This window comes from Vespa crabro, chromosome 5 (assembly GCF_910589235.1).
Source record: "Vespa crabro chromosome 5, iyVesCrab1.2, whole genome shotgun sequence".
Taxonomy (NCBI): Eukaryota; Metazoa; Arthropoda; class Insecta; order Hymenoptera; family Vespidae; genus Vespa; species Vespa crabro.
The window spans coordinates 11,695,543-11,711,061 of NC_060959.1; the positions used below are offsets into that span (position 1 = coordinate 11,695,543).

The 15,519-nt window shown below is 40.0% G+C and overlaps 1 protein-coding gene across 2 annotated transcripts in view; it reads left to right on the top strand.

Annotated features, from left to right (window-relative positions):
- LOC124424025 (MOXD1 homolog 2) overlaps nt 1-15,519 on the top strand; it is a 151,077-nt gene that overhangs the window by 68,433 nt on the left and 67,125 nt on the right. For both annotated transcript variants that reach the window (XM_046962482.1, XM_046962481.1), the window contains one exon: nt 11,280-11,583. In XM_046962482.1, the coding sequence (XP_046818438.1) occupies nt 11,335-11,583 (249 nt within the window). In that variant the 5' untranslated portion in view covers nt 11,280-11,334. The remainder of the gene's footprint in view (nt 1-11,279; nt 11,584-15,519) is intronic.

Genomic DNA, 15,519 nt, shown 5'->3' on the forward strand with positions numbered 1-15,519 from the left:
TAGTATTTTGTTAGTACTATTTTGAAGATTTAACGGAGATTCAAGAGAGACGAATATTTTTCATAAGATTATCGAAGGTTTCTTTTTTTAATGAACACTCGATAGACTCTTAGAAAAGAGAAAAGATAATTCTAAGAAAGTAGAGAGAATCTAAGGAAGCTAAAGTTGAATTCAAAATAGTAATCTATTCGAAATATTTCTTGCTGTTAGAATCGAGGTTACCATTTGAATTTACCAGATACACATGCAGTAATAACTGTGTTATCTCTGCATTCTATGATATTATCGCTTTACCATATTGAATATACCGGAACACCATGAATATCGTGCGAATGCGAATCCCTCTCGTCGCGCAAATCGCGTTAAATCGTTTCGAAATCGCATTATTGAGAGTTTGTAGAAGGGAAAGCATAGGAGTTGCGCAATGATTAAACGATAAGGAACGATGGCGATAGGTATTTATCGGCTTGAGAAACTGGTTTGATAACGAGTCGAGTAGAAAAAAATGAGGGGATAAAAGGAAAAGCCGAAGGAAGAGAGGAATGAGGAGGAGGGAGAGAGAGAGAGAGAGAGAGAGAGAGAAAGAAAAGGTTTATCAAAATCCTCATCGTTCTCACTCAAGCGATTTCTCCCTCAGTGATACATTGCCTTAATGAAATTATCGGGTAGACACCGAAGACCGATTACGAAGCCGCATTTAACGATTCAACGATCGTCCGATTGGAAGCCGATGATGAGAATCCAGGGTGTTGGAAGGAGAGAGAGAGAGAGGGTGGGGGTGGCGGGGAAGTTGAAAAGCAGAGGGTAGAGAAAGTCCGCAAAACGAATCGCTACAATTAAGCGCGCGATTATCCGCCACAAAATCGTCCTCTTTCTTTTCACCCTTCTCTATACCCTTCAGCTATTTCTCCTTAATTTAATTTTCCCCCACGGTGTCGGTCGAGAGAAGGAAAAGAAAGTACGGTTTTCTAGGAGATTCATTTTTAAAAGTACGTCTTCGTCTTCGAATTTGACGGATGTGAAATGGTGAAAAGGATAAAGATTTTTTCAATGAGTTTGTACCACATGTCTTACTCTACATTTATTTACATTCATTTTGCGAAATTCATTGTTCGATCTGCATATCGTCGTTAATCAACATATGTATTCGCTTGTAGAAGAATACACAAGGAAAACGACTATTCCTCGTTACGGATGGTAAAAAGGTGTACACTCACGAGATACAGGATCTCCGGCGTTTGAACTTTGCGAGACCGTCGGAAAGAGGAGAATCGGACTCTCGAAGTCGACCGACAAAAGAATAACATATTTCTTGTCCATTGTCTCGGAGAAGCCGTCCTACCAGGCGGCCTCTTTTTCTCTCACAGTCACAACATCCTACGTACGAGTCTATCGGCGACACATCGCGAACGATAAATCGTATGCGATATGTTCTCCCTCTTCTCTCTCTCTCTCTCTCTCCTGTTCTCGTTCTTGGCAAAGTCGCGAGGGAGAGCTCGCGTTGTCAACGGTAGGGACTCGTGTGACTTTACGAAAGAACTTCCGTTCTCGCAGGTGCAGGAAAGACGCACCGTTGCTCGCATAAAAAAGAAAAGTAAAAGTAAAAAAGGAAGAGAGAAACATTGGTACGTTCGGGTAGAAAAGGGATCGAGCATGAAACACGTAACGTTAGCGTCGTTACGCTGATGATGCTCGAGAGGTTCGACCAATCGGTGGGAGACCTCGAGAGAACATGCCATTTTATTTGCTCGATAAAGTGAGAGAAAGGGCGTGGTTCTTGCAAATTATTTCATCGAGGCGTAACCGAACCGAGTAATATCACTGGGATCATCAAACGCCTTTAAAAGAGCTAAGCCATTTTTTTCGTTAAGTAAAGTAAATTATTAGATAATTTGTATTTCGGTATTGACGTAGTTATAATATTTGACCATACTCCAGAGTTATTCGAGATCGATGGGCAAGTACGTAAAGTCGAGAGAAATCTCGAGGATGCATCGAAACGGGTCGCATCATCGTCACCCACTCGTCTCTCATGTAGCATGTAACTAACCCCGTCCTCAGCATCCGAGTGTTCGCCTTAAGGGGATAACGTGTTCGGAGACTTATCTCATAATATATTTACGGTTACGTTACGACGGTCATATATTATCCTCAGACATACGGCGAACCTTCTTATCCTGCCACCGGTTTCTTCTCCACCCCTTCATACAGACTACCTCACCCCCGAATGTATTATGCATTCCGTACGCGCTATATTCTTGCATGCTCACACGTTATGTGCCTCATATATTTTTGACCTCGATCTATCGGCTTCATTTCGTAGCCGTTCCGGCTCTTACGTATTATTTCTCCCATTTTTATTCTCAAACTTTTCCCTTTCTATACAATAGAAAAAACAAGAAAGGAATAGAAAAAAGAACGAAGCATTTAAGAAAGGCTACCGCGAGCGACGATATCTCTCTTTTTTTTTCTTTTTCTTTTGTTTCCTTTCCTTTTTCTTTTCGAATCCTTTTTGGCAAGTAATTCTTTCTGAATCGTCGATCTTCGCTCGATTATTACATCCTCATTTGTGCTCCGGGTTCATAGAAATATAATTTAATTTCCAAGCGTACGCGACGCGAGAGAGTATTACGGTACTGCGGTAGACGATTACGGGGAATTGAAAAGGCGTGGAGGGGGGTGGAAAAGCTTTTGAAAAGCGGCGTTAATTAGAGCCAGTCAGGATCGATGGCCCTATCACTTTCTTCCTTCTCGCGCTTTTTTCTTTCTCTTCGACTAATTGGGCAAGTGGTGCAATTAAGGGAAGGAAAGGGTGAGAAGTTGCGTGCCACGTGTATCTTCGAGGGATAACGTTTGAAGGGAGCTGGATCGTGGATTTGAGAAAATAATGGGGAGGGCTCGAGCGAAAATTCGCTACTGCAAAGTTTTCTATCGGTGATCGATCATTCCCGAATTAGCGGGCTGCATTCACTTTTCTATTTTGCGCCGATTTCTTACTTTCGCGATAATCCTTCGAGTATTAGATTAATTTTTAAGAGAAGCCATTTAACATCTACTTTTAAATTTAATTTCTATCGATGCTCGATAGCATCCTCAGAATTACGCAACGCAATCTTAACATTACTTAACATTAATTCCAGGCGATATTTTATCCCCGAAGGATCTTAAAGCAATGTAACTTTTTCTTTCCTTTCTTTTTCCTCTCGCCCCATCTCGCTCTCGTTTTCCACCCACGAGCAACAATCTTCCGCTTCGCCTAAGCTACTTTTAACTTCGGAAGTTTGTCCGTTCGCGCGAGAAACAGTGGCACTTGTCTCTCTTCTTCTCCTTCCTCCTTGTCCTTTCAGCATCTTTTGTCGGCAACTTTACACTCACTGCATTATGAATACCAGGATTCTGCGAAGAACTTATTCGGCTCGGTCATTTTTAAAATGGAAAACCACAGAAGCAAAGTGGGTCATACGCTTAGGTTCGCTGCTTCGTAACGCTTCGCTCGTTGCTTGTTAATCATCTTATCGGCTTCTTCTTTCCTCGTTTTCTCTTCTTCTTCTTGTCTTCTTTGCACTTCATTCTAGAAAATACTAATGCTTTCTCGCTCAAAGGGTGCCACTCTACGCTTCTTTTCTTGTCGACCACGTAAACGAAGTTGAATCTGCGTTAAGCTCTTGAATGTTAAATTGAGAAAAGATTGAAGTGAAACAAATTTTTAGTTAGCTTTAAATATAACCTCATCAATTAATTATCTGCTCGTCATCGATATTAAAGAAAAGAAAGAAAAGTTAAAATAATAACGTTCCATGAAACGTTGCATTTTCTTCACCTTTCATTGTATTATTCACTTTCCGTCGTCGTTTTTGTTATTTACTTCTCTTTCGTAGAATTTTTTCTCGCAAATATACGTATGCTATCATTCTATCAAGATTGAGCAAACACATAATAGCACCTATGAATAATATCAGCATTTAATCCAGATAGTATTTCTTTTCCGATTAAGTCGTCGCTCGTTAGCTCAGACTCGTGACGTTAACAACAAATACAAGAAAGAGAGAGAGAGAGAGAGAGAGAGAGAGAGAGAGAGAGAGAGAGAGAGAGAGAGAGAGAAAGGTATTCATAGAAAGAGGAAAAATGAAAATAATATATTCATAGAGAGGGTATCGTGAAAGGCACGGGTCATAGCCCCAGTTCTCGTTTGATAGTGAGTGCCGTGTGCCATAGCAATTAGCTTCCCTGTAGTGTACTAAATTGTCGTGACAATCGTAGCGGTATTATCTCTCTTATTTGTAGTTTCTACTACTACTACTACTATGCTATTATTACTACTACTAACATACTAGGCTAACGATCACTGAAACATCTTTAACTCTTTTTGTGTATCTTCGCATGATACGTATTTCAGAACGCGATATCAATTTTTATTAAAATATCATGTATTATATGAGATTATATCATGTATTTAAGACATCTTATCGCATTGAAGTGATCATAACGTGCTGTGGTTAAAACGAAATAACTACATTTAAACTCGCAGGGTATAACGATGTTCCGTATATAAAAAACAATTGATTAGTTTTACTGTAACGCTGGAAGTTTAATCGAATAATCCACCGAAAATTTCAACTAGATCGCGAATATTTTACTGGGATTTTTTGACGTGATTTTCACGAGTACCTTCGTCAAAAAAAAAAAAGAAAAAAAAAAAAAAAAGAAGAAAAAAACAGATAAAATTGGAGAAGAAACGGAAGAATGTAAATCACGCTCGATTTACGGAACGCATGGGTGATCTTTTTTATGTTTTATTCAATAGGCGAACGGGAGCATTAATTGCGAACCGTGCCATATTTCTTCCTTTATTTTTTTTTTTTTTTTATCTTTTCTTCCTTTTTCTCTTGTATTTTAACTCTTTGAACAAATCGTCGTAAACACCGATATGGCTTGTTCGCAAATTTTTAGTTTCGATTTTTTAGTTGGAACTTGACGTCGTAACCTCCAATACCAGCAAGTTTTAAGAGACTGAAGTAGCACAAATTGCTCTCTCTCTCCCCCCCTCTTAATGCACGAAACACGTATTTACAGATATGTAGGTACGACCGAACCTTTGCTTTCCTCGTATTTCGTATTTGAACGTACTTTGTGACTCGGTATATAATTTATTATACCTAACGACATTAGACGTTTTAATTTGAAACTCGTAACGATATTCAGCACGAGAAAGAAAGAACGAGAGAGTAGGAGCTACGTCTAAGAATGTAATGCGATTTTGCAGACGTTCGACGAGATGGCAATTTATCTCTCTTCAAATAAATCGTTCTTTTTTTTTTGTTCATAGATTCCTACAAAGATTAAAATTCCGATTATAACGTAGGAAAAGAGAATCGATGTTCTCTCAATATAATTACGAAGCATTCGAATTGTATTATATAAGAATATAAAATCAATAAGTTCCGCACGAGTAACGTAACGGAACTCGTATCTTTGATGGAAATAATTATAATCTCTTACTCAAAAGGCTTACGTATGTCTCTTTAAAGCCTTTAAAACTATTAATTTCCTCTACGATCATAGGTTTCGTTTACCTTAATAACGCTGACACGCCTCGAAACATTTAGAAGCTTGACTCTCGATGGTGTTTCAAATCTTAACGTAATTTTCAAATCGTTCTCTCACGATATTCGACGATTTTACGGAACGCTAATTGATGTGGCCGAGGCTGCGGATTATCTTCCGTGCAGATTACGTCCTTCATTCTTTTTCCCTCCTTCTACCTTTCGCGTCGTTTTTTTCTTTGCTGTTTTCTTCGACGAAGTAAGAAGACCTTCGTCAGGTGTCACGATGATGGATGAACCAGGTAGTAGGAGAACCTCGATAAGTGTCCTCCTGTAATATTATAGTTCGTTGAACCGTTCTTTCGATGCTTTCCAACAAACCAATGTAGTTTAACTTTATCAATTTTTACCTCGTTACGATAAAACGATATACAATATTATATTCACGTCCATACAACGAAATTTCCTTTCAAACATTTTATTGATTTAATAATCGTGAAACGTTATAATAATAAACTTGCATTATAGAAACAAATGAAAGATCAGAATCAATATTGTCAGGATTTAAATGTTGCTTTGTAATGGCCGATGTTATCTCCGATGTCATACACAGAGATTTTTATTCTTATCCCTTTTTCTCTCCTTCAGCACCCTTTTGTTCTCTCTTTTTCTCTACTCTCTACGCAGAGAACCCGTGCGTACGTCGAGATCCGTCGAGAGCTACGCGTTAGGCACAAATCTTCGTCTCCTATATATCGGTGACGTATATACGGTGACGCTTCGCGAGCTTAATTAGTATTAACCGCATTTGCGATATATATAAAACCGAGAGATCGTCGTGAGGACTGTAGCAGGAATACGATTTTAATTACGAAACCCTCGAGTAAGAATCGGAGTTGAGTTAATTGGAAATCTTTCTGGTCATTGGAGATTTAGTGGGAGAGGTTGAAAATATTTATATTTTTAATAATAATGCTCGATCGTTCGTTATCGTCTCGTGAATCTAGTCATAATTAAGACTTCAAGTAGAAACGTTTCTTATCGAATTTGAACTCATTATGAAATTAATGAATTAATAGTTATTATTATAGTTGAAAAATTAAAAATGATCCGAGCATCTCCGATGGAAAAATATGGAGAGAATGTAGCAAAGACGAGCTGAACAAATAATGAGGGTAAGAGAAAAAAAACAGGAAAGATTTTTCTTCACTTTTTCGTTGGAATTTTGATGGACGACAACGGTTGGAGGCAGAGGTAGGAAATCGAAAGGGGGAGGGGGGCATCCGCGAATATGGAAATTTATGTGAAATTTCCATGGTCGGGTTGACTTGCAACCGTTACATACGGTTTCGCGATCCGCGTATCGCATCATGCGCGGCCAAATCCAGATTTTGCTTTTGACATTCGACGCCGCTTTCGCAAGACCAACCGCGTTCTTTATTTAGTTTACGTTTTTAATTACTTTTAACGTTGACGTTACCATGTCCCCGGTAGGTATAAGAAAAAAATTCGTTCTCTAATTGAAGACAAAATGTCGGACTCAGGATTCTCGTATACAAGTCATAACGATTAATTCGAAGGATAAAATAAATTTTCCTTTTCAGCATGGGAGGTTGGTTTACGATAACGTTTGAATTACTAATATCTCCATTTATAGTACGTTTATAACCGCATTGCGTCTATATTGCGCATGGAACGCAATGGGAACGATCTAATCGCTCCGCGCGAATGCATTCTAGGGCGGCTAACAAATATCAAATGCCATAGAAATACCAAATGGGCGCTATAAGTTACGCGTACGCGATAATGCCAATGACAACACCTCTGGAAAGCGGATAGTTTTCGCTGGATTATGCCGCGACCAATCGTTCAATAGTCGATTCCTTTAAAAACTCATCTCTGATGGGCATTTAAGCGAGCGTTTTATAAAAATTTATTTTTCGAAATTGTTAAACGATGGCATCATCAAAAGTTCATTTCTCCGGTCCAATCTATATTTGAAAATAAGGTCCAATAGGTCGCCGTTGAAAGTATTTGTACGAGAATAATATAAAATAAAATAGGGTGCGCGGAGGGAGAAAATAAAGAAAGAAAGGGAAGGAATGATCGATCTCGTAACTCGTTGAGTAAACGAGAATTTGCGCTGGAGCTGCCAAAATATCTATCTATGTATCGGATACAAAAGGAAAGTGTTCTCAAACAACTCGACTAATCACCGTTCACCTCTCACTCCGTATACGGAAAGAGAGGTGCGTTGCAACAAACGTCACACCTCTCCTTTCCCCTTCGAACAGCAGGCAAGCGTGAAACTACGAAAACGCATATACCATTTCGAATTCGGACGTTTTACCGAACGCTCGTCGATTTATTTAACCCGGCAAGCACTAGAGGCTTTGTACGAGTGAGAGCTAGATGAGCGAGAATGAGGGAGAAGAGGAGAAATAGAGGAAAGGGCGGTTGTGGAAAAGCGAGAGGACAGGTGAGGCGTCGGGTTTGATACAAAAGGGACCGGAAAATCGAGAGAACGAGAGAGAGACAGATTGACGGGGATAGAACGAGGCTATGCGATAGGCGTAAAGGGAAAGAGGGAAAGAGAGAGAGAGAGAGAGAGAGAGAGAGAGAGAGAGAGAGAAAAATTAGTCTCTAACCGCTCGCGCAGAGTGTCTACGTGAGTGTCGCGAGAGGGTTGACGAGAGGGATGGAGCTCGGTGGGAGTTTTCGGGATCGAGGGGGCATCGAGGGGGGGGGGGGGTTGTTGGACGTTTCAGGTTGACGCCACCACACCGGTACTGGACGCAATTTGAGAGCAATCGACTGAACGACACGCCGCAAATCAAAGCCGCTATCGGAGCTCGGATGCTCCACCACCTCCGTAACCACCTTCGCCATCTACTTTCCCTTTCTCCTTTCCCATCCATCTCGCCTAACTACTCCGTCTGCACTGTGTCCTCTCAATTTCAGTCGACGCTTCCACCTACGCATGAGCGATTTTGAGTTGAGCTGCCGCGACAGCTGCTACTGTCGATGCATCACCATTTCCTAACAGAAACAACAATGGCACCGTCGTCCGAAGGCGCATTACACCTACGTTACCGACGTTACTGTTAATTGAATCGATCCCTTTCGTGGATGGACGTTAGCTGCGCCAGATAATGTCTCTGAAATCCTATCGCGTATTACTCGTATGTAAGCTTACCGATGAATCATCGAGATATTCAAATATTTGTTTTTCCATGGTCTTATCGAAAGACCATGCGTTTTTTTGAAATTGCGTTTACTACGTTCTCGCTGCGCGATCGGTCGAAAAACGAAAAAACCGAAAAGTATAATAATTGAATCGTGGATACGAGTGACACTTTTTACGATAGATTTGTCCAAACGATTTTGACCTTAAACAATGAAATTGCTTGGAAAATCGATAAATCCGAGTGTTCACCGAGGATGGCCTATCTGTATATCCCCTCTCAATCGACGCATTCCCGAGAATAATAGGTATAATTTACTCGATTTCAATCGAGCCCAACTAGGCAAAAGTTAATCGCGTACCGATCGATAGCGGCTTCGAATTGATCTGTTTACGATAACAGCCGCTATACTCTGGAATAGATTTGACTAGGCAACCATCACCCATACGAAATTCTCCAAACTTGTAGCTACTCGTGATTTTGAAGAGCTCGTCCTCCCTTTCGGACGAGCGAACACGCGGGAGAGCGCGTTTGGACATCGTGCAAACGCTTTTACGTGCGCGTCCAATACTTCTCTACTTCCCCGGTATACCCGCAATTTGTAATCGATTCGACTCGTTAAACGTACGTTTATAACGCTACGTGTCGCCATAGCCGCCAGCCAAAGAGTTAACTTTTATTTGTTAAATAATTTCTTTTTGTTTCTTTTATATTTTTATTGGGAGGAAAAAGAAACAAAAGGACAAAAAAAGAAAAAAGAAAAGAGTCAGGCTGCGGAAGGATTGGAAAAGCGTAGCAATTTAGCGAATACCAAGAGAGGTAGCGTGTTTGCTTATCAAAGCGCGAGGTATTCGAAAAAATATAATCGAATTATAAGAATAAAATACGAGAGGCCGGTGTTGGGCCGCACTACCGCTGTCATCCACAAAACGTTGACACAGCCAATTTTCCCCTCGGAAAAAGTGATCAGCGTTGAGCGATCGATCGCTACACAATTTTTTTTCCTCCCCATAAAAGTCATACTGTATCTTTTGTTTAACTCTCTAAGTTGTTCCCTTGTTTTTTCCTTTTCTTTCTTCTTCTTTTTTTTTTTTATAAAATAAAAATTTTTAAAAATTCTTTTTGCTTCTCGTAAATTGTTTTTATTCGTTATCTCCTCGTCCGTTTCTTTTGCTTCTTTTGCTTTCAAGAAAGAGATCAGGTTAACTGGAACGCATTTAATGACTTCGTTTACGTCTGGCCAAACGCTTGTTGACCCTGTTTAACGATATGCTTCTCTGCCGTCATCTCGACCGATTGGTGAAAATGCAAATTACACGTTTTATTGTCGCCTGTCAACGCTCCTTAGTCTGTCTCCTTCTTTTATTCCTCTATTATAAAATTACAACCTTTCTTCACAGGTCTCACGCAATACACGTCGACGAAGAAGCAAACCTTTTCCCTTTGAACATCCAGTCGGTTGGAAACTCCATTTTCTACAGTTTTCCGTCGAACCGATTCTTTGCGTACCTCCCTGTCCTCCTTCTCTTTTATCATTTTTCTCCCTAACCCCTATCCTTTTTATTTTCATCCTTTGTTCCCACTTACACCTCCATGTAACTTTATAATTCTCGACGGAAACAAAGTCAACGTTTCTCTCTCTCTCTCTCTCTCTCTCTCTCTCTCTCTCTCTCTCTCATTTCGATTAATCTTCACAATAAACGGAGAAAAAGGTCAATATGGCTTTATAAAGAAACGAGGAGAATAACTGGATAAGTAATGCCTACGTACGTACATATATATGTATATATATATATATATATATATATGTAAGTACATATGTACGTGCGGCAAATCTATTATCAAGCAGTTTTTCCACTGAGGCCGTAAATGTGATTTTTTCTTTTATAGCAACGACTAATAATAGTAGGCATTCTAAGAGTTTTTACAATTCGTATACATTTATGAAAAATATTTTTATTTTTTGCTATTTTTAGCCCGATCAGACTATCGGTGAATTAATTTAAAGAAAGTAATTCATTTCTTCGTGCGCCTTTTGTACCGATGTGTATCTGCATCGAGGCATATTCACGGACACAACGAAACGTATCGTAGAAGCTGAAATATTAAAAGAAAATGCCGTTCTCTTTGCGCGATCGTGTTAAAAAGTTTTAAGTAGCATGAACCCGAGTTACCGGTAGGATGACTCTCGGGTACCGTTTTAAACTGTAACACGGTATGTCATACTCGAAAGTAAATATTCGGGGATAGTTCGAAAACAAAAGTTTTATCTTTTACTAACGTGAAACTGTTACTATTACGTACAATAAAAATTTCAATTCTCGATACGTAATTCATTGGACGACAATTCATACGTATTCATGGAAATGATTTTGTATTCGTAGGAGTGGAAATTGGTAATATAAATCGATGGCGGAAGTTTGGCGAACGCGATGAACAGCTTATACCTAAAAACATGCCAAACGTTTTTCTTTTATTTCAAACTATTTCTGAGCATCTTTTAATTAATTTCTATTCGATATTCTAAAAAATATATTATCTCTTTTTACAGATGCACTGATCATCGTTTTGTAAAAGAGAGAGAGGAAAAAAAAGAAGAAGAAACAATGAAATTTTTGGCGTTATCGTTCATTCTTTTCCTCCTTAACAACGTTTTCTGCGTCGAGTGGAAACACAGCGCGATCTTGGACAATAATTTTCTCGTCCTCTGGACGCCAGGCGACAAGGAAGTAACTTTTGAGATTCAAGTGAAGACACTCGGCTATGTCGGGCTCGGTTTCAAGAAGGAGGACGGTCGAGAGGGAGCCGACATGGTCATTGGTTGGGTGGACAACAACGGTCAGGTTCATCTGCAGGTAAGTGCTTTCGGTCAATTTCTAAAATGGTAAAATATCTAATCGTTGTTTTCGAAATTTATAGCAAATTTAATTCGATAGTTTTTTTCATCGACGATTATAATTCACATAAGAGTCGGGATTAAATCGATCGATATCATCGGTACGATAAGCCAGATCTGAACTATGATTATTCTCGTCTAGATAAAAAATCTTCATAGGCATTTATTTTTAGAACGCTAATGTTGCCAACGATACATTACAATTCTGCCTCTTTCGTTCCGACAAATAAAACAGCGAACGATCGAAACTCGGACGATTATTACCATCCGAGATTACGCATCCTCGCTCGATTACCACCGTCGTGCCGAGGAGAATATAATCGTATAATTATTTTCAAGCTACCGATACGATACATACCTACATGGGTAGACGTGTCTGATCGCACGTACGCGTTTACGTTGTAATGCGATTGTACGTGTGGTCAAGTCTTTTTGGAATATCAATTTAAGCGGGGGCGAAAGAGAAAGAGAGAAAGATGATGGAGATTCGGATAATCATAGTCGTTTCATAGTTAAGTAACGGTTCTCTCTCGTTCGATCTCGGTCATATCGATAATTATGGATATCAGGATCGAAAGCAAGGCGATCCTTTATTAAATCTCGATTCCTCCTCAATTTCGATCCCATTCGCGGCGACATACCTTCTCGATACTTTCTTCGATAGGAGCTTCGCGAAAAGTTATTGTGTCGATAATCGGTCGATAATCATTTTCGCGCCGAACCATGTCCCTCTTTCCAATCCAGTATTCATGAATTATTCAAGTTCTTCTCTCTTTCTCTCCGTCTTTATCTTTCTACAATCGTGCTCGTTATTGCAACGCAAGAATAAAATTTCAAAGCACTCGCTGTTCTCGACGAATATCAATTGTCTCGATCGTTCGATCATTAACTATGAAATCATGCTAATTCCTTTTGCAGAATCAATGTTCGATATATTAGGCTTTATCTCGATGGAATACCACTTTTATCTCGAATTCTCCGTAGCTTTGTTAACGTGTGAGTTATTCGACTGTGAAAGAAGGCCGATATCTAAGAGAAATAGAAAACTTCCTCTAAGAAGCTCTTGAAAACGATTAAGCGTTCTGCGATTCATCCCTGTTTCATCGTGTTTCGCGTCGACCAAATAACTCGTCCAATGTTAAAACATTGACAACAGGAGGGAGAGATGGGTTCTCAGTTTAGCCTCTCTCTCTCTCTCTCTCTCTCTATTTTTTTTCTTTTTTCTGTTTCGTTTCTACGAAACTTGCACGATGCCACCTTCTTCTTCAAGATCGTGCCAAGTATACGAGACACGTGATATGTTTTCTCTTCTTCTCCCTCTTCTTCTTTTTCTTCTCGGACATCTCATAGTTCCATTAATGGGAACCCATAAAAGTTTAGCTGTCAGCCACACCATACAGCCGAATATATTTTTTAACCCCAGCCGCGCGAGAAGTTCCTTCTATTCTTCGAGCAAGCGTTTTTTCTTTTTTTGGATCGTTCGCCGTACAATTTTTTGCTACACTTCGTTCTTGCCAGCTTTTACGAGTCCCGTGAGCTTTTCTCATCTGCGGCTTTCACCAACACTCGAGAATAACACTCACGAATGCGAATAAAAAACGAAAACGGAAACATCAATCTAAGTACTCGTTATACTTTGTCATTTAATGGCGTTGTTCTTTGTTAGAAATCAAGTAATACGATTTCTTCGCTATCTTAATATTTTTTACACGGTAGGAGGACGTTTCATATTAATCGAGCTTTCCCTTTCACGGTTTCTTTTTCTACGAGCAAGAAACTCGGCGGGATCGTTTTTAACATTATAAAAGCAAGTAAAAAAAACACCCACGCAAACCGTATATAGTTCCTTCAATGATACGTCTCCACCGAACTGTCAAATCGCACGACATGACTACTTATTCCTACGGTTGAGATTGGTTCAGAAAACTGCAACAGACGTCTTCGTATTACTTCCTTTCTCGTTTCTTCTCCCTGTATACCCATACGCTTCTTTCTCTAATTTCTTATAAAATGGAAAACAGTCAGTTGAGTGCTGGCGAAAGAGAAAAGGAGGTAGAGATGGGTAGAGAGGAGTCGATGCGATATAGGAAAGCAATCTTCTCGTCTGGCGACTTCTTCCTAGAGATAGTTGACCAAGAAGAGAGCAAACTGCTTCTATATTTCTCTCTATATATGTGTATATATATATATATATATATGTATATGTATATGTATATGTATATGTATCCCCATAGAACATGTGTCTCTCTTCCTCTCTCTATCTATCTCTTTCTATTACCTTCGAGATCTTCTAGGTAGGTAGATATCGCGCGGTGGTAAGGTAGGTAGATAGCTGGATAGCTAGTCAAGCTGCAGATCGCGTCCGTCTCGCGTGTCCGCAATTTTTCCGCTAGAATCGTTGCCGCTCGTTCCATAATGCATACCGTGCCGCGCAATGCTGTATGCGATGCAGCCATTGCCGGACGTTCTCATACACATAGAAAGAGAAAGAAGCTGGAGCTAAGAAAGAGAGAGAGAGAGAGAGAGAAGCTAGAATGGGAGCGAGAAGCTTTTTCGTTATGATCGTAATCTTAGAACCAGACCAGCCGCGGGCATTCGGACTGGCCAGGCGACCAAGCCCCTGATACTTCTAGCTCTCGTTTTCTTGTCCTCTGTCTTCTTCCTTTTCCTTCTCCTCTTCCTCCTTCTCCTTTTTCTTTTCCTTCGAACTTGTACTGGAAACGAAGACGTGCCTTTACGCTGTCCTTTCTGTTTTCGGACAAAGTGACGCGACTCCTCCTTTTCCTTCTTAGACTCGTCGATTCGTTTACTCGCATTTTTCTGCCTCGCTTGCCACCTAGTCGTTCGAATGCTCCAAATTGTTCTGGATATCGTCCAAGATAGAGCTGACAATCTAAAGCCTTTCGTGATTCTCCGATGTGTTTGCGAATAACCGATGCTGATTAGAATGATTAGTTTAAGGGTTCGAATAAAGGGATAATAATACGGGGGAGAGGGGAGTAAGAATGTGCTTTCGATCGCGATGCATTAAACAAATAGATACGCTAATTACAATGGACTCTCGCACGTTTCGCTTGTTCCTCCGATTACCATGCATTTGTCTGTATCTAATCGAGACCTCGTTATGCGCTCGAAAAATAATTTCACCATAATCACGTTAATTCTGTTATACGTCATATAATCGTGGACGCATAGGAAATAGGATAAGTACGTAGGTATACATATTTTGCGTATCCTCGCAAACAAATTTACTCGTTATCAAATCCGATGATCGAAATCCGGGTACGATTATTCTCGACTTTAAATACCGATTATTAGCCATCAATTTAACGAGAACCCGAACGATTGAAATTATTACCATCGCTATTCGTTGGTATCCATAGTTCTCCGCGTGTTCGTTCGTTCTTCATTCTATAAATTCTCATCGTTAAAGTCATTTTATGACATTTCTCGGATCGATTCGAACAATCGCGACTATTGGGCCGCATCATATATGCGGCTATTAGAACTATCCTGTTTTCTCTCTCTCTCCCCCCCCCCTCTCTCTCTCTCTCTCTCTCGACTTGCCACGTGGAAAAGAGTTGGGCGGTTCGAGTAAATCTCTTCCAAGAAAAAGGATAAAATGTTTAGTGCGACTTATTTCCTAGAATCAAGACGTGTTATTATGGAATTATAGAGTACTAGCGGTATCGCCGATCTAGGCGGTAGATCGTATTTACTGTCTTTAGACTTTCCTACATGCCGGTCTTTACACTGTCCCTTATCGAACGAAGAGAGAGAGAGAGAGAGAGAGAGAGAGAGAGAGAGAGAGGAAGGGGAATTGGTAAAGCTAAAGAGAAGGGTAGAGAGGTCTAGGGAGATGAGAGAAAAGAGCAGGAAGGTAATACCTCGCGCA